A 17,218-nucleotide genomic window follows, 5' to 3' on the forward strand; every position below is an offset into this window, starting at 1 on the left:
TCTGTCGCATGGAGATTGTCAACCTCAGGGATGTTCTCGGCCCCCCAGCTCGTGTTTGACCTCTGGCTCATCCTCAGGCGCCGCTTCCTGTCTGTCATGCGCTGCACAACACACTGTACCGTACGCAAGCAGGTCCATTGTACAATCTCTCACTGCCGTCTGCTGGTTGGCTCCGTCGAAGAGATCCTCGGCTGGTCGCAGTCTGAAACAAAGCGCAGAGGGCATGGGCGGCTCTGCACTGCACATCAATGGAGCCTGCCATGTCATGTCGACCCAGTCCCGGAGGATATTTTGGGTGATTTTCCTGCTTTCCATCCCCTGGATCGTCAACTCGCTGTCTATCCTCATCACGGCGGCAGCGCGGCCTCTCTCTGAAGTTTGCAAATGGTCGAATTGCCGCCATCTTGAGGGAGACGACGGTGGAGAAGCGTCAACACTTCTTTTTCTCTCGATGGCGGGTCAGCCAAGCCGTGTTGCCGACCCTCCTCCTCCCTCGTATAGCATTGCGTGGGCGCGTCGAGGGCCAAGCGTCGTCATCACCACCAACCTCCCTCACCGTCCTCGAATCTTGTAGTAGACGCTACCAACGCCGTAGAGGATGTGGTCCCAGAACTCGTATGTCCTCTGCCACAGCCCTCCGGAGCGGCTGCCGTGCCGCTGTTCCGACTGTGCCGGAGCCGGGTGGTAGTGTCCGTCGTGATAGACTAGTTCCGTCATTGTGTATGTGTTTTTCGATGGTGTCTCGAGCGTTTTTGGTTACTGTATGTTTGACCTGGCATTCCTTGGCTATCCCTTTGGTGCTTGGCTTCTCTTAAGTATTTCCTCTAGAGGCAAAGAATGCAGCATGCCAACCCGCCAACGAGTGATTGCAACCACTGACCTGCCAACCTTCTCATCAATCTTCCATCAACTACCCATCATCTGCCCTTGGCACGAGCCTCCAAGCCTCTTTGCCGCCGGCCGTCAACCTCTCGGATGCTATGAATTGTCCGGCCGCCGCTCGGCTGACTCCACCGCCGGCCGATCACACGCCTTCACCCCCGTGATACCGGCGAGAGGTGGCGAAATGCCGCTCAAGGACCGGATCTTCTTTTCGCATTTGCGTCACAGCGACTGCGTGTGTGGTAGAGGGTGGGCTTGGCGGTTGCTTGGCGAGAAGGCGTGTATACGTAAGTCCGACTATCAAAGTCGCTGTGTCTTGTTACTCATCAACATCTATTTCTGTAACGCAAAAGCTATTCCTGTAGTTTCCAACTTTGGCACTTAGTCATTGTGCTATCTTTCGACCTGACATTCTCCGACCGGGACCCCCAACAGAAATGCCAGCCCCTTGAGCCTGGCTACACTATCCGCAGCACTGATTCTAAGTTGGTCATCTACTCCGCGAGAAATGACCTCGTCTCGGCTCATCAGCAGTCTCTTGACCGGGTTCCACACGCCTTGCGGGTCACGACCGTGTGCGAGAGTATCATTATGATCTTCAAGTGAGGGATCAAGTGCCATGGACAACACCCGGGCCGAAACAGCTGAGACAGCGTCGCTGTTGACCCCGTCGACGATGGTCCAGAACAACTTGGCCCACGACTCGCGTCCTTCAAAGAACTGCTTGTCGAATGCACCACCATCGTCGACTGCGGCTCTCAGGAAGAGCACGTACGACTTGACAAGTCTCACCACGTCGTTGACTCGGCAGTTGGGGAGGTTGTTGTTCAGTCGCGACCACAGAATCGACGAGTGATATGGATGATCGGGTTCTCGAGCGTTCCCCAGGTCTGCCAGTATCCAGTCCTTTGTCACATCAACCTCCCCCAAGGACCTCTTTCCTGAGAGAAAGATGTTGTCTGGCTTGATATCGTCATGACACAGTCCATGTCGATTATGCATTCGGTCGAGAGCTTCGAAGAGTCGTTCGAGCGATGGTCGGTAGAGGATGTCGAGATCGCGAGCTGTGTACGCGTGTCCAGAGTGGTGCAAGTGCTCCGCGAGTCTGACAAGACTTCCAGATGCCACAAAGGGCGTCAAGAAATGCCACCGAGCTTCACTCTCCTCCGGTGGTGACATGAAGTAATCCGTCACAGGCAGAAACTCGCCATCCCTCTGACTCTCGTCATCGGCCATCCCCCCAATAACAACGACGCTTCTATCTCGGTCGGCCATCGCAGCTCCAAAGGAGCATCAGGGACGCAGTTTCGAAACGGAAACTTTGCCGTCTTGTATACTTTGATGACTGTACCATTATAGGTGAACGTCTCTCCCTCAGACCCCGAGCCGAGCCGCTCCCACTCGTGCCGATTCGCCCATATCTCTCTTCTGGAGTACGATCCCCAGGCGAAATCCCCCGTCTCGTTCCATCTCCAATGTGTATCCGCGAGCGTCGAGCTGTCCCATGGCGTCAGATGGGTAAAAATAGTCGGGCTAAACTTGGCAACCAAGGCTTCTCGGTGGGTATGGATGACGGATATCCAGTGGAATGCTCCAAGAATCAGGCAGAGTACGGCCGTTACTCGTGCCCATCGGCTAGTCGATCGTTGGTAGAGCCTTGTCCTTGGCCACCTATGCAGGGTTGCTTGCTTCTCCTTGAACATGTTTGATCCGCGCTGCAGGTTCGCATATCCGACCGACAGCCTTCAGAGAGCGTCGACTCCGTATATACCGATCGCCGTTGGATTCACTGACGACAGCCAGCACCATAAATAAACCACGGTCAGCCGTTGACACGACGCAACTTGATCACCGCCTCCCATCCACTTCACCAGCCCCAGCACGTACCGAGATTGAACCATCATGATGCCGAGACGTCTTGGCATAGAATCGGCAGACGGCATTGGTGCTTCGGAGTCGTAGGGCAGGCCGAATGTGCGCTGGAGATGGGTCATTGGCCAAGAAGCCGGATGTGTCGGCTCAACATCTCATGTGATATTGAGAATGGCAGCAGAAACAAGGATTCATTCAAGCATAAAGCCTCCGCTTACGGGAAAATGTTGCGGCCTTCTCATTAGTTGGTGGAATATGGGTTTCTCTGGCAAGGCACACTCTGACAGAATCGAGTATCTGAGCGCGTGTTCAGCTGCACCACAAAGACTTACACCAAGCCACGTCTTGGCGGCTCGTCTCGGTCAGGATCAGCTGCCTTACAAGTGGTCTCACCAAAGACAGGGCAACAAATGAGAAATCAAGTTTATCGTATTAATGTCCTGTGCAGTTGCTCAGCCATCCGGTCGATCCACACATGACAAGTTGCAATGCCGTGATGCATTGAAGGCCAAGCGCCAAGACTTTGTTGGCATTTGCACGGCCACAGACCCCATTTTTAGTATTGTCTTGGTAAGGGACCAATACAGAATCTATTTCAGGTGTTGAAGGCGGAATTAAATGGGCTCTGTCTTTATATGAAACTCTTGGTTATCATTCGAGGTGCTCCCACAGGCCAGCACGTGCTGTCACGCTCTTTTTCGGCAACGATAGGGCTGAACGATGAACCGTCCCGCCATTACCAATGATCTTGTTTCCGTCCCTCTTCAACCAATAACCCACGATGTTATGACACATCTATTCTATGGTTCAGTATAACCTCATCTCAAGCTGAACTTGGTGACTAGACCAAGGATGTCGACGGCTTTGGAGTAGTTTCTCCATTGAACTTTCGAAGACGGTCGCTTCCGAGTGGAAGTGTAACCTGTACCTGTCGTTTGCTTGCTTTCGCAGCAAAAACAACGTCAAAGAGACATCATGATGTAATTCGGTGTCATTTTGGAGGATACAGACGTCAGTTGGCGCTCACCGACGTGATGTCATACAAAGATCAAGAGGCAGTATATTATTGAGCTCGAGAGCTGTCGTGCAAGTTTCCGCTCAGCAACAGTCTTACAACTTTGTCAACCTTGGTCTAACACGGCAAAATACCTGAATCAAACACCGTCTCAAACCTCAAACACACCACATCGTCAAATCTTCAAGCATGGCCCCCGGCGCTGGCACCAAGGCGAGTCTGGAAACACTTGTTTCAGAATGTGACACTGACATGATACAGGTCGATCTCGGCAAAAACGCTCCCACTAAGAAGGAAGGCGCTGGTGCTGTGCCTTCGGAATCTCTGGCTGCCGAGTCCTTCAAGGAGGGCGGTGAGTTCACCTCCAACAGGGACATCCGCTCCGAGAATGTTCCCTCCAAGTCCTCCGAGGCCTCGGGCCCAGGCCGCGATACTACCTCCACCGGTCGAACTGGCAACGTTTCCAAGTCCTCCACTGGACACGCCGAGGGTCAGCACCGCCGTCACAGCAAGAATCTCGAGGGAAGCTGGGATGATTCCAAGACAGAGGATGGTCTTCAGAAGGCGTTGAACGCTGAGCCCGGTAGCGACGACGACCCTGGTCGGTTGGCAGAGCTGAAGTTCCAGCAGCAACAAGCTGGAGGAGGTGCTGGTCCCAGGGAAGGAAAACTGTCGACCAAGTCTGGCTACGATGCTTTGAACGCGGAGACTCCTTCTTAAGTAGTTCGGACTATTACTTGTACTATGTGATAGTATCAATGATGAATGATTGCATGATACAATGTTCCCACACGCCGTTTCAACCACAGTTGGCCTCACATGATCAGGCATTAATGCTGAAATTCGCATGAGATCGACTATCAACCACAGCCATAGTCAAGGCAACCAAACAAACGTCTTAAATCGAATGAGGCAGCTCAGCCTAATAAAAATCCTCATGAAATGAGTCAAGGCCTTGACGGTATAAATGCCTGATACGAGTTTGTCTGCAGGGATTGCACAAGCATAAAGGCCGTTGCCTTGCCAGGCGCAACGCGCGGCAACATGATTCTGATCGAATCAAGTATACCCAATGTCAAACAATTCACAAAAATATGTTTCAATCATGCAGTTTTTTATCATTAGATCGGGGCATCCGACTCGTAAAGGCAAATAAACACAACCATCACTCTCAAAAGCTACGGACTCGCCGCCTTTCAAGGTTGCGAGCAAGGCAGCGGGAGGGCTGTGTGAAAATCCTGAATCTTATCAGCCAATCAGGGGGGATGGATTCATGACGTCAAGGTAGAGGTGGTACCGAGTCTTGGCATGTGTTTTGGTAGAGGGGTCTCAAAGCACGAAATACGAAAGGAATTGGAACAAAATAATATGGATAAATAGCAAATAAGGGATGTATACAAAGATATAGAGCCATTTAACAACCTACTCGTCAACAAATTCGACGCATATCCCCTTATCTCTCCATCATCCACCACCTAGGTTGATGCCTTAGTTGCTGCCTGACTCTCTATCAGCCAAAAAATCTGAAAAACTTGCCCCACCAAGCAAAAATTCACCCCGCCTCGCCTCCATCAACCGCCGCGAAAAAAGCCTTGAACCTGAACACCCATCCAACCGGCAGGACTGGAACCGCCACGCTCATTGTTTTGCTTGGCCACTTTTTTTCTTTGTCGGTCAAGTCAGCTCTTCCTTTTTCATCATCCTTCCTCCTCCCTCTCAGTCATCGAACGGTCCATCTTCCAAACCACCCATATACCCCTCGGTTTGGATTTTCTAGGCTCTCTCTTTGACAGTCTCCGTTCCTTCGACCCCGCGCTTTCTTTTTTTCCCCAGTCCGTCGTCACAATGGCTCCCTCCGCGTCCAAGGAGAAGCGTCTCGCAAAGAAGGCTGCCGAGGGCAAGCTCAAGGGCAAGAAGGGCAAGAAGGCCGAGGAGGTCCAGCTCGACGCTCACGGCAACCCCATCAAGGATGATGGTGGCCCCGCGACCTCGGGCGAGAAGCTCGACGAGGTGAAGCGCCTCGCTGATCAGATGGACAAGCACGGCATCTCAGACCGAGTCACCACCGGTGTCCTGTCCTCCGTCCCCTCCAGCAAGGACGTCAAGATCACCAGTGCCAGTCTGGTCTTCCACGGCCGAGTCCTCATCACCGATTCCATCCTCGAGCTCTCGTACGGTCGACGATACGGTCTCCTCGGTGAGAACGGTTGCGGAAAGTCCACTTTCCTCAAGGCTATTGCCGCCCGCGAGTACCCCATTCCCGATCATCTCGATATCTACCTTCTCAACGAGGGTGCCCCTCCCAGCGACCTCGGCGCCCTTGAGTGGGTTGTGCGAGAGGCCGAGTTGGAGCTGGAGCGTCTCGACAAGATGGCCGAGAAGCTTCTCGAGGATGAGGGTCCTGAGAGCCCTGTCCTCATTGATCTCTACGACGTGAGTTTCCTGCCCCATACCTGAGATGCACCGCTAACCCTTCATAGCACATGGACAAGCTGGACCCCTCCACCTTTTCTACCCGTGCTTCCCTGATCCTCACGGGTCTGGGTTTCAACAAGAAGACCATCCACAAGAAGACCAAGGACATGTCCGGTGGTTGGCGAATGCGAGTCGCCCTCGCCAAGGCCCTTTTCGTCAAGCCCTCGCTGCTGCTTCTCGATGACCCCACTGCCCATCTGGATCTCGAGGCCTGTGTGTGGCTGGAGGAGTACCTCAAGAAGTGGGAGCGAACCCTTGTGCTCGTTTCTCACTCCATGGATTTCCTCAACGGTGTCTGCTCCAACATGATCGATATGCGTGGAAAGCAGCTCGTCTACTACGGTGGTAACTACGACTCGTACAACAAGACCAAGTCCGAGAACGATACCAACCAGATGAAGGCCTACCAGAAGCAGCAGGATGAGATTGCCCACATCAAGAAGTTCATTGCCAGTGCCGGTACCTACGCCAACCTGGTGCGACAGGCCAAGTCGCGCCAGAAGATTCTCGACAAGATGGAGGCCGATGGCTTCATCCAGCCTGTTGAGCAGGACAGGGTCTTCACCTTCCGCTTCGCTGACGTCGAGAAGCTGCCCCCTCCCGTTCTGTCTTTCGACAACGTCACCTTCTCCTACTCTGGAAACCCCGAGGACGACCTGTACCGCAACCTGGACCTTGGTTTCGACATGGACTCCCGAACTGCCCTTGTCGGTCCCAACGGTGTGGGCAAGTCCACTCTTCTCCGACTCATGACTGGCAAGCTTTCTCCCACTGGCGGTGTCGTGACCCGACACACTCACTTGAAGATGGGTCTCTACTCGCAGCACAGTGCTGAGCAGCTCGACCTGACCAAGTCTGCTCTCGACTTTGTGCGAGACAAGTACAGCGAGAAGTCTCAGGACTACCAGTACTGGCGTCAACAGCTCGGCCGATACGGCCTCACTGGCGATTCCCAGACTGCTCTGATGGGCACTCTGTCTGAGGGTCAGAAGAGCCGAATCGTCTTTGCCCTTCTCGCCATCGATGGTCCCAACATGCTGCTGCTTGACGAGCCTACCAACGGTCTGGATATCCCCACCATTGACAGTTTGGCGGATGCCATCAACGCCTTTAGCGGAGGTGTCATTGTCGTGTCTCACGACTTCCGGTAAGCATCAGGAATTAACTTACTTGAGGGGCTCATGCTAACAATGAATAGATTGCTCGACAAGATTGCCAAGCAGATTCTCGTGTGCGAGAACCAGACTATCCGCGAGTGGGACGGCTCCATCTCCGAGTACAAGAACTACCTTCGCAAGAAGATGATCACGGCCGGTGCCGTCTGAGGTGCATGCGAGGAGGTGTGACGTTTTACCACTCAGCATGAAGGGAAAATTGACTATAGAGGATTCTGTTCCAAAAGTTAATGAATGACATTAGCATGACGTGGGTATTTTCATGGGTTTTCAGCGGCGGGTGGCTAGACCATCAGGATATTTGACACGATGGGACACGAAGGCCACGACGACGCTACCAGGACGCAGGGCACGGCCTCATCTAATAGAGAGGCCCGGAAGCGTTCATGAAGATGCGGAAATGTTCACGGGATAGATTTCTTTTTCTTGGGTCCGGCTGTTTAGAGGCCTTGATTAGTATGAACATGGCTACTCTGTTTGATATCATGCTTGTTGAGATGATGCATTGTGAATGTCAGCGTAAGGCTAGGTTCTGAGCTCGGTAGTTGGGACTTAGAGGCGTTGCGATCCATTATACGGGGTATTGGGGGCGAGTATGGGGGTTTGTTGACCGGGAGAACCGTGGTTGTACCTTTGGGGAAAATGGTCGTTGCGTCGGGTGCCCTTTGTGTGATCGCCTCGACATTGGATGCTTCAGTGTCTCATTAGAGGCTCGAGCGTAGCTGACGAGCGTTTGGTTAATTGCAATTTCCCATTATTCGACATCCCACGTCAAGTATAAGATCATGGTGATACTCGTAACTTTGGACATGACAATGTTGACGTGTAACACAGGTCACATATTTTGCCCGTGGATGTTGATTCGCGTGACCAGTGACACACTTGTCTTGGTCGGTTAGCAATAATTCACCGACTAAAGTAGAAGCATAAGAGATAAACAACAATTATCACAAAACAACAAATGTATAGCTGCATGGAAAGCCACAAAGACCATGCCCAACAATTGTAATCTAGTCCGAAGAAATGTCAAAAGCCATTGCCGAGAAAGCCTAGCCATCGACTACCCTACAAGACAAAATGAGGCCATCTCCGGATTCTATTCCCCGCTGCCGGAGCGACGGGAGGACGGGGCGTCCAAAACAGGTTTAACGCTGCAAGGCATAGCTCGGCGCGTGGCCCACATGGGACGGAGACGAACGGGACAGGGGCAGCAGTCGGGACCTGGAACCTGAAAGCTCAGCAAGCCCCAAGGATGGAAGAGAAGAGAAGCAGAAGAAGGGGGAAAAAAAAAAGGCGCGGCGGGTGAGGAGACACGAGGTTGTGCGTGCTTTGATTTGGGCCACGATCCATGGTTGGATGTGTAAGGCGATCAAGGATGATGTGTACAGCCAGGGCATAGATACACAGCAGGGACTGGCCATAGTTACAGACAGGTAGTCAAGCATCGGAATCAAAATCACCACCATCTGAGCCCATCGCCAACTCCTCTTTGGGGAATCGTGCCTTGCACCAGTTGGTGAATTCAAACAGGATCCAAGAGTCGACAGAAACACTCGTCCTGAGGGCGTGAGCTTGTTGTGCTAGCAAATGCCATCTCGGTGGTCATATTTTAGGCCGCTCAAGCCCACCGGTTGACACCCCCCGGCACCCGTGGAAATTCTCGACTCTCGCTTCTCAAAATCTTGGGGTTGTCTCCATCCGCCAATTCCACGTCCACACCCGGCGCCTCCATCCGCGTGCGCATCACGGCCAGGACGGGGGATTTCCCTTCCCCTAGGTTACTGTACGCCTCACCTTCTCTTCTCTCTTGTCTTTGTTTGGGCTTCTCCACCATCCCATCGCCACACCACCATCAGCATTCATTATCACCCCCTCCCTCTCTTTTCCCGATTACTTGATTCTATCCATTTCAGCTTGGTACTTACACTTGCCTTGTCTCACCTGCGCCGGGCCTGGCTGTCACTCGGCTCTCCATCACCACTGCGCTGCACCGCACCCACCTCATCACCATCAGCCTCCAGAAACAAACTCGACTCGACTCCACCCCTCTTCTTGCTCGATTCCCGCCCATTCGTGTGCATCCCCCCTCGTCTTGTCGCCATTGTCCGTATTCTCCGTTCCCCCGCTAGCTCTGGCATACCCATTGGCCCTGATTGTCCTTCCTCACCCTCGTTTATCACCCTGTCTCTTTCCCCATCTCGACTGCCGCTCCGCTTGCATCGCCGCATCCCATCCCATCCCAGCGCCACGCTCCATCCCCATCACCTCCACACCAGAACCATCTGCCCCCCCAGTCAGGGCACCCGTCCCTTTGAACTCGCCTTAGACCTGAGCTCAACCCAGACCCGACAAACCTCGCGATCCCATCCTCGTCGCCCATCGATTCCCCCGTGCGTGTTCTGCTGTTGCGCCTGGCTGCATCATCGCACCCTTGGTCGCGACCGAATCGAATCGGATCGACACCCCACAGAGCCTCGCGTGCGCATCGCGACCTCTAGCTGATCGAGTGCGCATCCTCGCCTCGAAATCCCACCCCCTCAATCGTCGCGTCACTGCCCATCGTGCACATGGGTCCTCAACTCTGATACATCTTCGGCCGTTGAATATCACACGCTGCTTGTTATTCTTGGTCCTTGCTGGGTCGGCTTCGTCTTTCCTTGAGCGCTAGGTCTCCAGCATGGACAAGAACGGCTACAACTCAACGGTGCTGCAGCGGCCACACAGAGAAGACGGTGGCGATGAGGAGCGGGAACCTCGCTCGCATCACCACCACCATCACCACCATCACCATCACCATCACCGGCGCGACGTGATGGGTGGTTCTGATGCTCCTCGTCCTGGCGGCGACTTGGCTGGTCCTCCAGCTGGTGCGACGGCGACAGCCTCATCGAATGCGAACGCGAATGCGCATAGACACTCCACCTTCAGCCTGCGCTCGCCCAAGCAGTCCGAGTTCCGTCCTCCTCCCTCTCTCCCCAAACCACGGCCACGCCCATTCTCACAACACCAGCACCTCGAGTGCTGGCCATCCTCATCAATCCCCGCCTCGCCAGGCCTTGCATAATCCCAATCCCTACATGTCTTCCTCGTCCTCGGGCGCACCGGGCGGCCCCGTCGCTCCCACTCTACCACCTCCCGTTGGTCTCAAGTCATCATCACCTGCGGCGAGCACGCCGGGTGGCCTTCAACACCATCCTTCGCAGCACCCGTCGCACCAGCAGCATCAACACCAAGCTCCTCCCCCGGTGTCGCCGCTGCACCCGCCGGCTGGATACTATTCACCCTCGGCGCCCGACGTCCATCACGGCCGTGATAGTAAACCCGTATCGCGAGGCTTCTATGACCCAACGACCGACACCACCAAGGAGCGTCGAGTTTCTGTTTCCGACGCGGCTACGCCTGCCGCCTCCTGGCACAACGCCAACGCCAACGCCAACGCGCCCCCGGCTGGCACTCCCAAGGTAAGGGGGGCAAATCCACTTCTTTTTTTGTCTTTGACTCTCCGTCGTCTCGCCCAGGCTTGATTTGATTGAATGCACCTGTCGGCCCTTGATTTTCTTTCCTCCCCCCAACATCATTCACTTTTTGATTCTCGTCTATTTCATCACCCATCGTCTCCAGGCCATCAATGCCTGCTTCCCTTCTGAACACTATCTTAGTAATTTTTCCCACCCTCCCGTAACATCCATCGCATCACGCTTAATTTCATCACCACTCCCCTTAACGCGGCAACACGCATTCTTTCTCTCACCCGCCGCAAACCAAAACCAAAACAACCACATCACATCTTTGCTGACGTGGAGCTAACCTTTTCTTTCCACCCCAACAGACTCGTGAGCCCTACAACTATTCGCAATCTGGTGAACAACACACTCCTTCCTATTACAACGGCGGCTCTTACACATCACCACGCGCATCTTCATTCAATCGCCCGCGCAGCCCGCTATCCCATTCGCACCCCCAGCCTGGGTCTCTCAGTCCTCCAGGTCGACAGCCGCTCCTAGCTTCTCCGAGCTTGAGACATGGTGCAACAGCCAATATGAGCTCGACAACGAACGGGGCTCCTGCCCTTCCACCCTTCAAGTCGGACCTCGCGGCTCCATCACCACCAAAGCCTAATCCTCCATCGATCAGCGTACGCCATTTCGATCTTTATTCTGATGCATCAATGCTAACTCGATCCAAGACGCCGAGCCGAGCCGCTGACCCCATGTCCTTCTCCAACATTCTTTCTAGTGCCGAACCTGCACCAAAACCTCGGGAACGAACCCCTGTGGTTGAAGAGCGCGAGCGAGAACATGACCGAGACCGACGCGACCGAGAGCTGAAGCGCGATTCGCGAGAAGCGAAGCCGTCAAAGCGCGAGCTGGAACCCGAAGATCACGATACTGAAGTCGAGAAAGACGTCGAGACGGAGCCCGAACCCGTCAGGGGAAAACCAAGAGAACCTGCCAAAAAGAGAGGAGGCCGTAAGTCAACCAAGGGCCGCGCCTCCGACATCCGAGAGGCGGCAAGAGAGGCAGTGACCCCCAAGAATGGGCGACGATTATCCATCAAGAAGGAATCCCCGACTCCCCGTCTACCTGCTAAGCGACAAGCGAATGGTCAGCCCAAGCAAAAGGCGTGGTCGAGCGAGATGGAAAAGAAGATCCAGAATGCCGAGTCTCAGATTGACAGCAAGGCCGCGACCCTCGATCCTGATGAGTTCGACGAGCAACAGTACAAGGAACGCGCCCAGAAGCGCCGACGTGTAATGGCCGAGCTGGACCTGGATCAGAGCCGACTTCGACGAGATGCTTATGCAACGTCAGCAAGCAAGAAGCTGGTGCTACATGCTGAGCTCGGCAAGCGGCGATATGACGATGTTTTCTACGATGAAGCTCTTCACGAAGTTCGCGAGCAAGAGGTCTACGCTGAGAAGGAACGCAAGAAGGACATGCAACGCAAGCGACGCCGCGAAAAGTCCATGGCTGTCACCATGGAGCAGAAGGAGGCGGCTCTCGCGCGCGCCGAGGCAGCCGAAGACGAGGCAGAGCGCCAGAAGCACCTCCGTGATGCCGAGCGTGCCAGTAAGAAGGCACAGCAGACGAAGCTTATTCTGCAACAAGGAATCAAGGGCCCGGCCCGGAACCTGGAGCTCAACCTCGAAGGTGGCACCATGTCTTCATTCCAGGCTTCCGACATGGAATCTGGCGAAGCAGGAACGCCATCCGGCAAACGAAAAGGCAAGGGACGAGGTGGTCCTCGTCTTAAGAAGTCAAAGGAGCAGAAGCAGGCCGAGAAGGACTCTGCCGAAGCTGCTCAAGCCGCTTTGGATGCCGGCGAGGAGTTGCCCACCAAGGAGGAAAATCGCGTCCGCATCAAGATCAAGAAGTCCAAGAAGGAGGCTGCCTTGGAAGCCGACAAGGACAAGGATGAGGCCGACAAGGACGAAGAGGAGCCTACCGAGAAGAAGACCAAGAAGGGCAAAGACAAAGATAAGGATAAAGACAAGGAGAAGGTCGACGACATCCCCGAGAACGAGAAGCGCTTCATGTCCAAGGGTTACAACCAAATTTACGACCAGATCTGGCGAGACATGGCTAGGAAGGATGTCAACAAGACCTTCAAGCTGGCAGTCGACTCTTACGCCACGAAGGCTTCTAACCTCAAGAAGACGGCGATTCTGGCTTCCAAGGAGGCTAAGCGCTGGCAGCTGCGAACCAACAAGGGCACCAAGGATCTTCAGGCCCGCGCCAAGCGAGTCATGCGTGACATGATGGGCTTCTGGAAACGCAACGAACGTGAAGAGCGAGACCTTCGCAAGGCTGCCGAGAAGCAAGAGATTGAAAATGCCCGCAAGGAGGAAGCTGATCGTGAAGCCGCTCGTCAGAAGAGGAAGCTCAACTTCCTTATCTCTCAGACTGAGCTTTACTCCCACTTTATCGGCAAGAAGATCAAGACTGATGAGGTGGAGCGCAGTACCGACAACCCTGACGTGGCCAGGGATGCGCACCAGATTGACGAGCAGAAACTCGACATCGATGAGCCTACCACTGTCGCCGGCAAGGTCACAGACTTTGCCAATCTTGACTTTGAGGAGGGCAGTGATGAAGCTCTTCGTGCTGCTGCCATGGCCAACGCCCAGAATGCCATTGCAGAGGCTCAAAAGAAGGCTCGCGACTTCAACAACCAGGGCCTCGACATGGACGAGGAGGGCGAGATGAACTTCCAGAACCCCACAGGTCTGGGAGACGTCGAAATCGAGCAACCCAAGCTCATCAATGCTCAGCTCAAGGAGTACCAGCTCAAGGGTCTCAACTGGCTTGTCAACCTGTACGAGCAGGGCATCAACGGTATCTTGGCAGACGAAATGGGTCTCGGAAAGACTGTCCAGTCTATTTCCGTCATGGCGTACCTTGCCGAGAAGCACGACATTTGGGGTCCTTTCCTGGTTGTCGCCCCAGCTTCGACACTTCACAACTGGCAGCAAGAAATCGCCAAGTTCGTTCCCGAGTTCAAGATTCTGCCGTACTGGGGTGGCGCTGGCGACCGAAAGGTTCTCCGAAAGTTCTGGGATCGCAAGCATACTACGTACAGAAAGGATGCTCCTTTCCACGTTTGTGTAACTTCGTACCAGCTTGTTGTCTCAGATGTGGCCTACTTCCAGAAGATGAGATGGCAATACATGATTCTGGACGAGGCCCAGGCCATCAAGAGCTCACAGAGTTCTCGTTGGAAGTGCCTTCTCGGCTTCCACTGCCGAAACCGACTGTTGCTCACGGGTACCCCTATCCAGAACAACATGCAGGAACTTTGGGCCCTTCTCCATTTCATCATGCCGTCGTTGTTTGACTCTCATGACGAGTTTAGCGAATGGTTCTCCAAGGATATTGAGTCGCACGCGCAGAGTAACACCAAGCTCAACGAGGATCAGCTCAAGCGTCTTCACATGATCTTGAAGCCCTTCATGCTTCGACGTGTGAAGAAGCATGTGCAGAAGGAGCTTGGTGACAAGATTGAACTCGACGTGTTCTGCGATCTCACTTACCGACAACGGGCTTACTACAGCAATCTGCGGAACCAGATTAACATTATGGATCTCGTTGAGAAGGCTACCATGGGAGATGACCAAGACTCTGGCACTCTGATGAACTTGGTGATGCAGTTCCGAAAGGTCTGTAACCATCCTGATCTGTTTGAGCGTGCTGAAGTCCGTTCGCCTTTTGCCTGCGCATACTTTGCCGAGACGGCGTCATTTATCCGCGAGGGCAGTGAGGTCTCTGTGGGTTACTCGAGTCGCAACATGATCGAGTACGAACTTCCCCGCCTCATCTGGCGAGAAGGTGGTCGCCTGCACAAGGCTGGCCCGGACAATCAGACAGCTGGTTGGCGAAGCCAGGCACTCAACCACATGATGAACATCTGGAGTCCAGAGAACGTTCGAGAGAGTAGCAGCGGGTCCAAGGCATTCTCATGGCTTCGGTTTGCTGATGCTTCGCCCAACGAAGTCTACGAGGCTACACACTCAAGCTTGATCACCCGAGCTGCCAAGGAGATTCAAAAGCGTGATCGACTTGGCTACTTCAATGTTGCATACGCCGAGTCTGAAGACAAGAACTACACTCCGGCTCATGCTCTCTTCCAGATTCGGGCCCGTCAGAACCGGAAGCCTGTTGCAGAAATCACCACCGAGGGCGTCTTGGCCCAGCTGATGAATGTTGCCCGGGCAGACTATGACGAGTCTGGTCTGGGACGACTGGAGCCAGCTGGCAAACCTCGCGCGTCAGCTCCCCCGATCCAAGTTTCTTGCCGTAGCTCGGGTTCCGAGATCGAGCGAGCCAACAACCTGTTCAATGTCGACATTCGCAAGATCCTCTTCGGACCGACAGTGTTTGAGCAGAGGGCGCTGGTGGAGAAGAAGGTTCCTCTGGAGCTGTACCCCTCGCGCGAGATGCTTCCCAAGCCGGATCACGAGAAGAAGGGCTTTACCAACATCTCGGTCCCGTCCATGCAGCGATTCGTCACCGACAGTGGCAAACTTGCCAAGCTCGACGACCTGCTCTTCAAACTCAAGGCCGAGAATCATCGTGTGCTGCTGTACTTCCAGATGACACGCATGATCGACATGATGGAGGAGTACCTGACGTACCGCAACTACAAGTACTGCCGGCTGGATGGTTCGACCAAGCTCGAAGATCGACGAGACACTGTGCACGATTTCCAGACTCGCCCCGAGATCTTCATCTTCCTTCTGTCCACTCGTGCCGGTGGTCTCGGTATCAACCTCACATCCGCCGATACCGTCATCTTCTACGACTCGGATTGGAACCCGACCATCGACTCACAGGCCATGGACCGAGCCCATCGATTGGGTCAGACCAGGCAGGTTACGGTGTACCGTCTCATTACTCGCGGTACCATCGAGGAGCGTATCCGAAAGCGTGCTCTGCAGAAGGAGGAAGTGCAGCGCGTCGTTATCCAAGGTGGCGGTGCCAGCGTCGACTTCTCTGGTCGTCGTGCTCCCGAGAACCGCAACCGCGACATTGCCATGTGGTTGGCGGATGACGAACAGGCGGAGATGATTGAGCGCCGCGAAAGGAACTCCTCGAGTCGGGCGAGTTAGAGAAGCAACAGAAGAAGAAGGGAGGCAAGCGTCGCAAGGCAGAGAACTCTGCCAGCTTGGATGAGATGTATCATGAAGGTGAGCAAGTTCTTTTCCCACAAGATGACACAAGCTAACAAGTTTCAGGCGAGGGTCACTTTGATGACGGTTCCAAGGGGCTTTCTGGAACGGCAACACCGAACACGCCCGCCGCTGCTGAGAGTGATACCAAGGGCAAGAAAGGCAGGGTAAAGGGATCTAAACGAGCCAAAACGGCCAAGCAAAGGCTGGCTATCGCCGATGGCATGGTTTAGTGGATGGATATGGATTGCGCAATGTTGAGTTGAGATGGGTGTTTGATAACGGATACTTGGAGCCTCGGGTGGCTCAAGGTTGGGAGATGAAGGGAGTTATTGTACTAGCTTTTGTTGTTGATATTTGATCACGGTGAAGGTTTTTGATGAAGGGGTTAGAGGGGGTAACCAAAAGCCAAAAGAAGGACGGCAGAGCCACCCTAGGAGGTGGCTGTCGCCGAGGTGGACACTGTACTATTACTACGTAGGCATAGACGGACGGAAACAGTGCGTACTTGTTCACTCGGTCTGCGATGTTGATGTATCTGATGGTGTCTGGGTGTGGGATGCTGGCCGTTACCTTTGCCTTGTAGGGCTGCCCCCTGCCGCAGGCTTGTGACGTCCAATCTGAGTCCCGACGTCCATCAAAAGCCATATCCGGTATGGTGTAGTGGCTAACATTTCGCGCTCTCATAACCTGAGGGAATAGTACCGCGGAGCCCAGGGTTCGATTCCCTGTACCGGAGTTTCTTTTTGCCCGTGACTGGAGGAATCAAGTAGTAGTCAGTAGTTGCGTCTCTTTTTGCTATACACATGTTGAATAAACACGCAAGAGTTTTTCTCTTATAGTAAAGTTAGGTTTTAAAAAAAGAGGCAAGTCTACCCCTATAGGCCAGGCACGGGGCAGCTAACCACCCTTGATGAAGTGGATGAGAACAGCAAAAAGAAGGCATCAACAGCAAAAGGATAATCTCTCCGGTACAGGGAATCGAACCCTGGGCTCCGCGGTGCTATTCCCTCAGGTTATGAGAGCGCGAAATGTTAGCCACTACACCATACCGGATGTGATGTGATTGGTTGAGAGCTGGTGACGCAGAGAGCCACTATCACCAGGCGGTAACTCATGGGTCGTGTATGTGAT

General features: G+C 54.0%; 5 protein-coding genes across 5 annotated transcripts; 3 read left to right on the plus strand and 2 right to left on the minus strand.

Annotated features, from left to right (window-relative positions):
• Positions 1-24: 24 nt before the first annotated feature.
• MRS44_014761 (uncharacterized protein) lies at positions 25-717 on the minus strand (the record flags this gene model as incomplete). Its single annotated transcript, XM_046284676.2, has 2 exons — positions 25-238; positions 557-717. 2 exons carry the CDS (start codon positions 715-717, stop codon positions 25-27), a joined length of 375 nt encoding a protein of 124 aa, XP_046127853.2.
• A 558-nt stretch (positions 718-1,275) lies between these two features.
• Positions 1,276-2,157, minus strand: MRS44_014762 (uncharacterized protein; the record flags this gene model as incomplete). Its single annotated transcript, XM_046284675.2, has 1 exon — positions 1,276-2,157. The coding sequence occupies one exon, from the start codon at positions 2,155-2,157 to the stop codon at positions 1,276-1,278; it is 882 nt and encodes a 293-aa protein (XP_046127855.2).
• Positions 2,158-3,958: 1,801 nt separating this feature from the next.
• On the plus strand, positions 3,959-4,489 carry MRS44_014763 (uncharacterized protein; the record flags this gene model as incomplete). The annotated part of the gene is made up of 1 exon (XM_046274145.2): positions 3,959-4,489. One exon carries the CDS (start codon positions 3,959-3,961, stop codon positions 4,487-4,489), a length of 531 nt encoding a protein of 176 aa, XP_046127856.2.
• Positions 4,490-5,614: 1,125 nt separating this feature from the next.
• MRS44_014764 (uncharacterized protein) lies at positions 5,615-7,569 on the plus strand (the record flags this gene model as incomplete). Its single annotated transcript, XM_046282362.2, has 3 exons — positions 5,615-6,202; positions 6,250-7,391; positions 7,443-7,569. 3 exons carry the CDS (start codon positions 5,615-5,617, stop codon positions 7,567-7,569), a joined length of 1,857 nt encoding a protein of 618 aa, XP_046127857.1.
• A 2,527-nt stretch (positions 7,570-10,096) lies between these two features.
• MRS44_014765 (uncharacterized protein) lies at positions 10,097-16,317 on the plus strand (the record flags this gene model as incomplete). Its single annotated transcript, XM_065618542.1, has 5 exons — positions 10,097-10,286; positions 10,333-10,880; positions 11,249-11,554; positions 11,606-16,010; positions 16,151-16,317. 5 exons carry the CDS (start codon positions 10,097-10,099, stop codon positions 16,315-16,317), a joined length of 5,616 nt encoding a protein of 1,871 aa, XP_065474614.1.
• Between the last annotated feature and the right edge of the window lie 901 nt (positions 16,318-17,218).

The sequence above is a fragment of the Fusarium solani genome (assembly GCF_023522795.1).
Source record: "Fusarium solani strain SB1 chromosome Unknown bctg00000010, whole genome shotgun sequence".
NCBI classification, from domain to species: Eukaryota; Fungi; Ascomycota; class Sordariomycetes; order Hypocreales; family Nectriaceae; genus Fusarium; species Fusarium solani.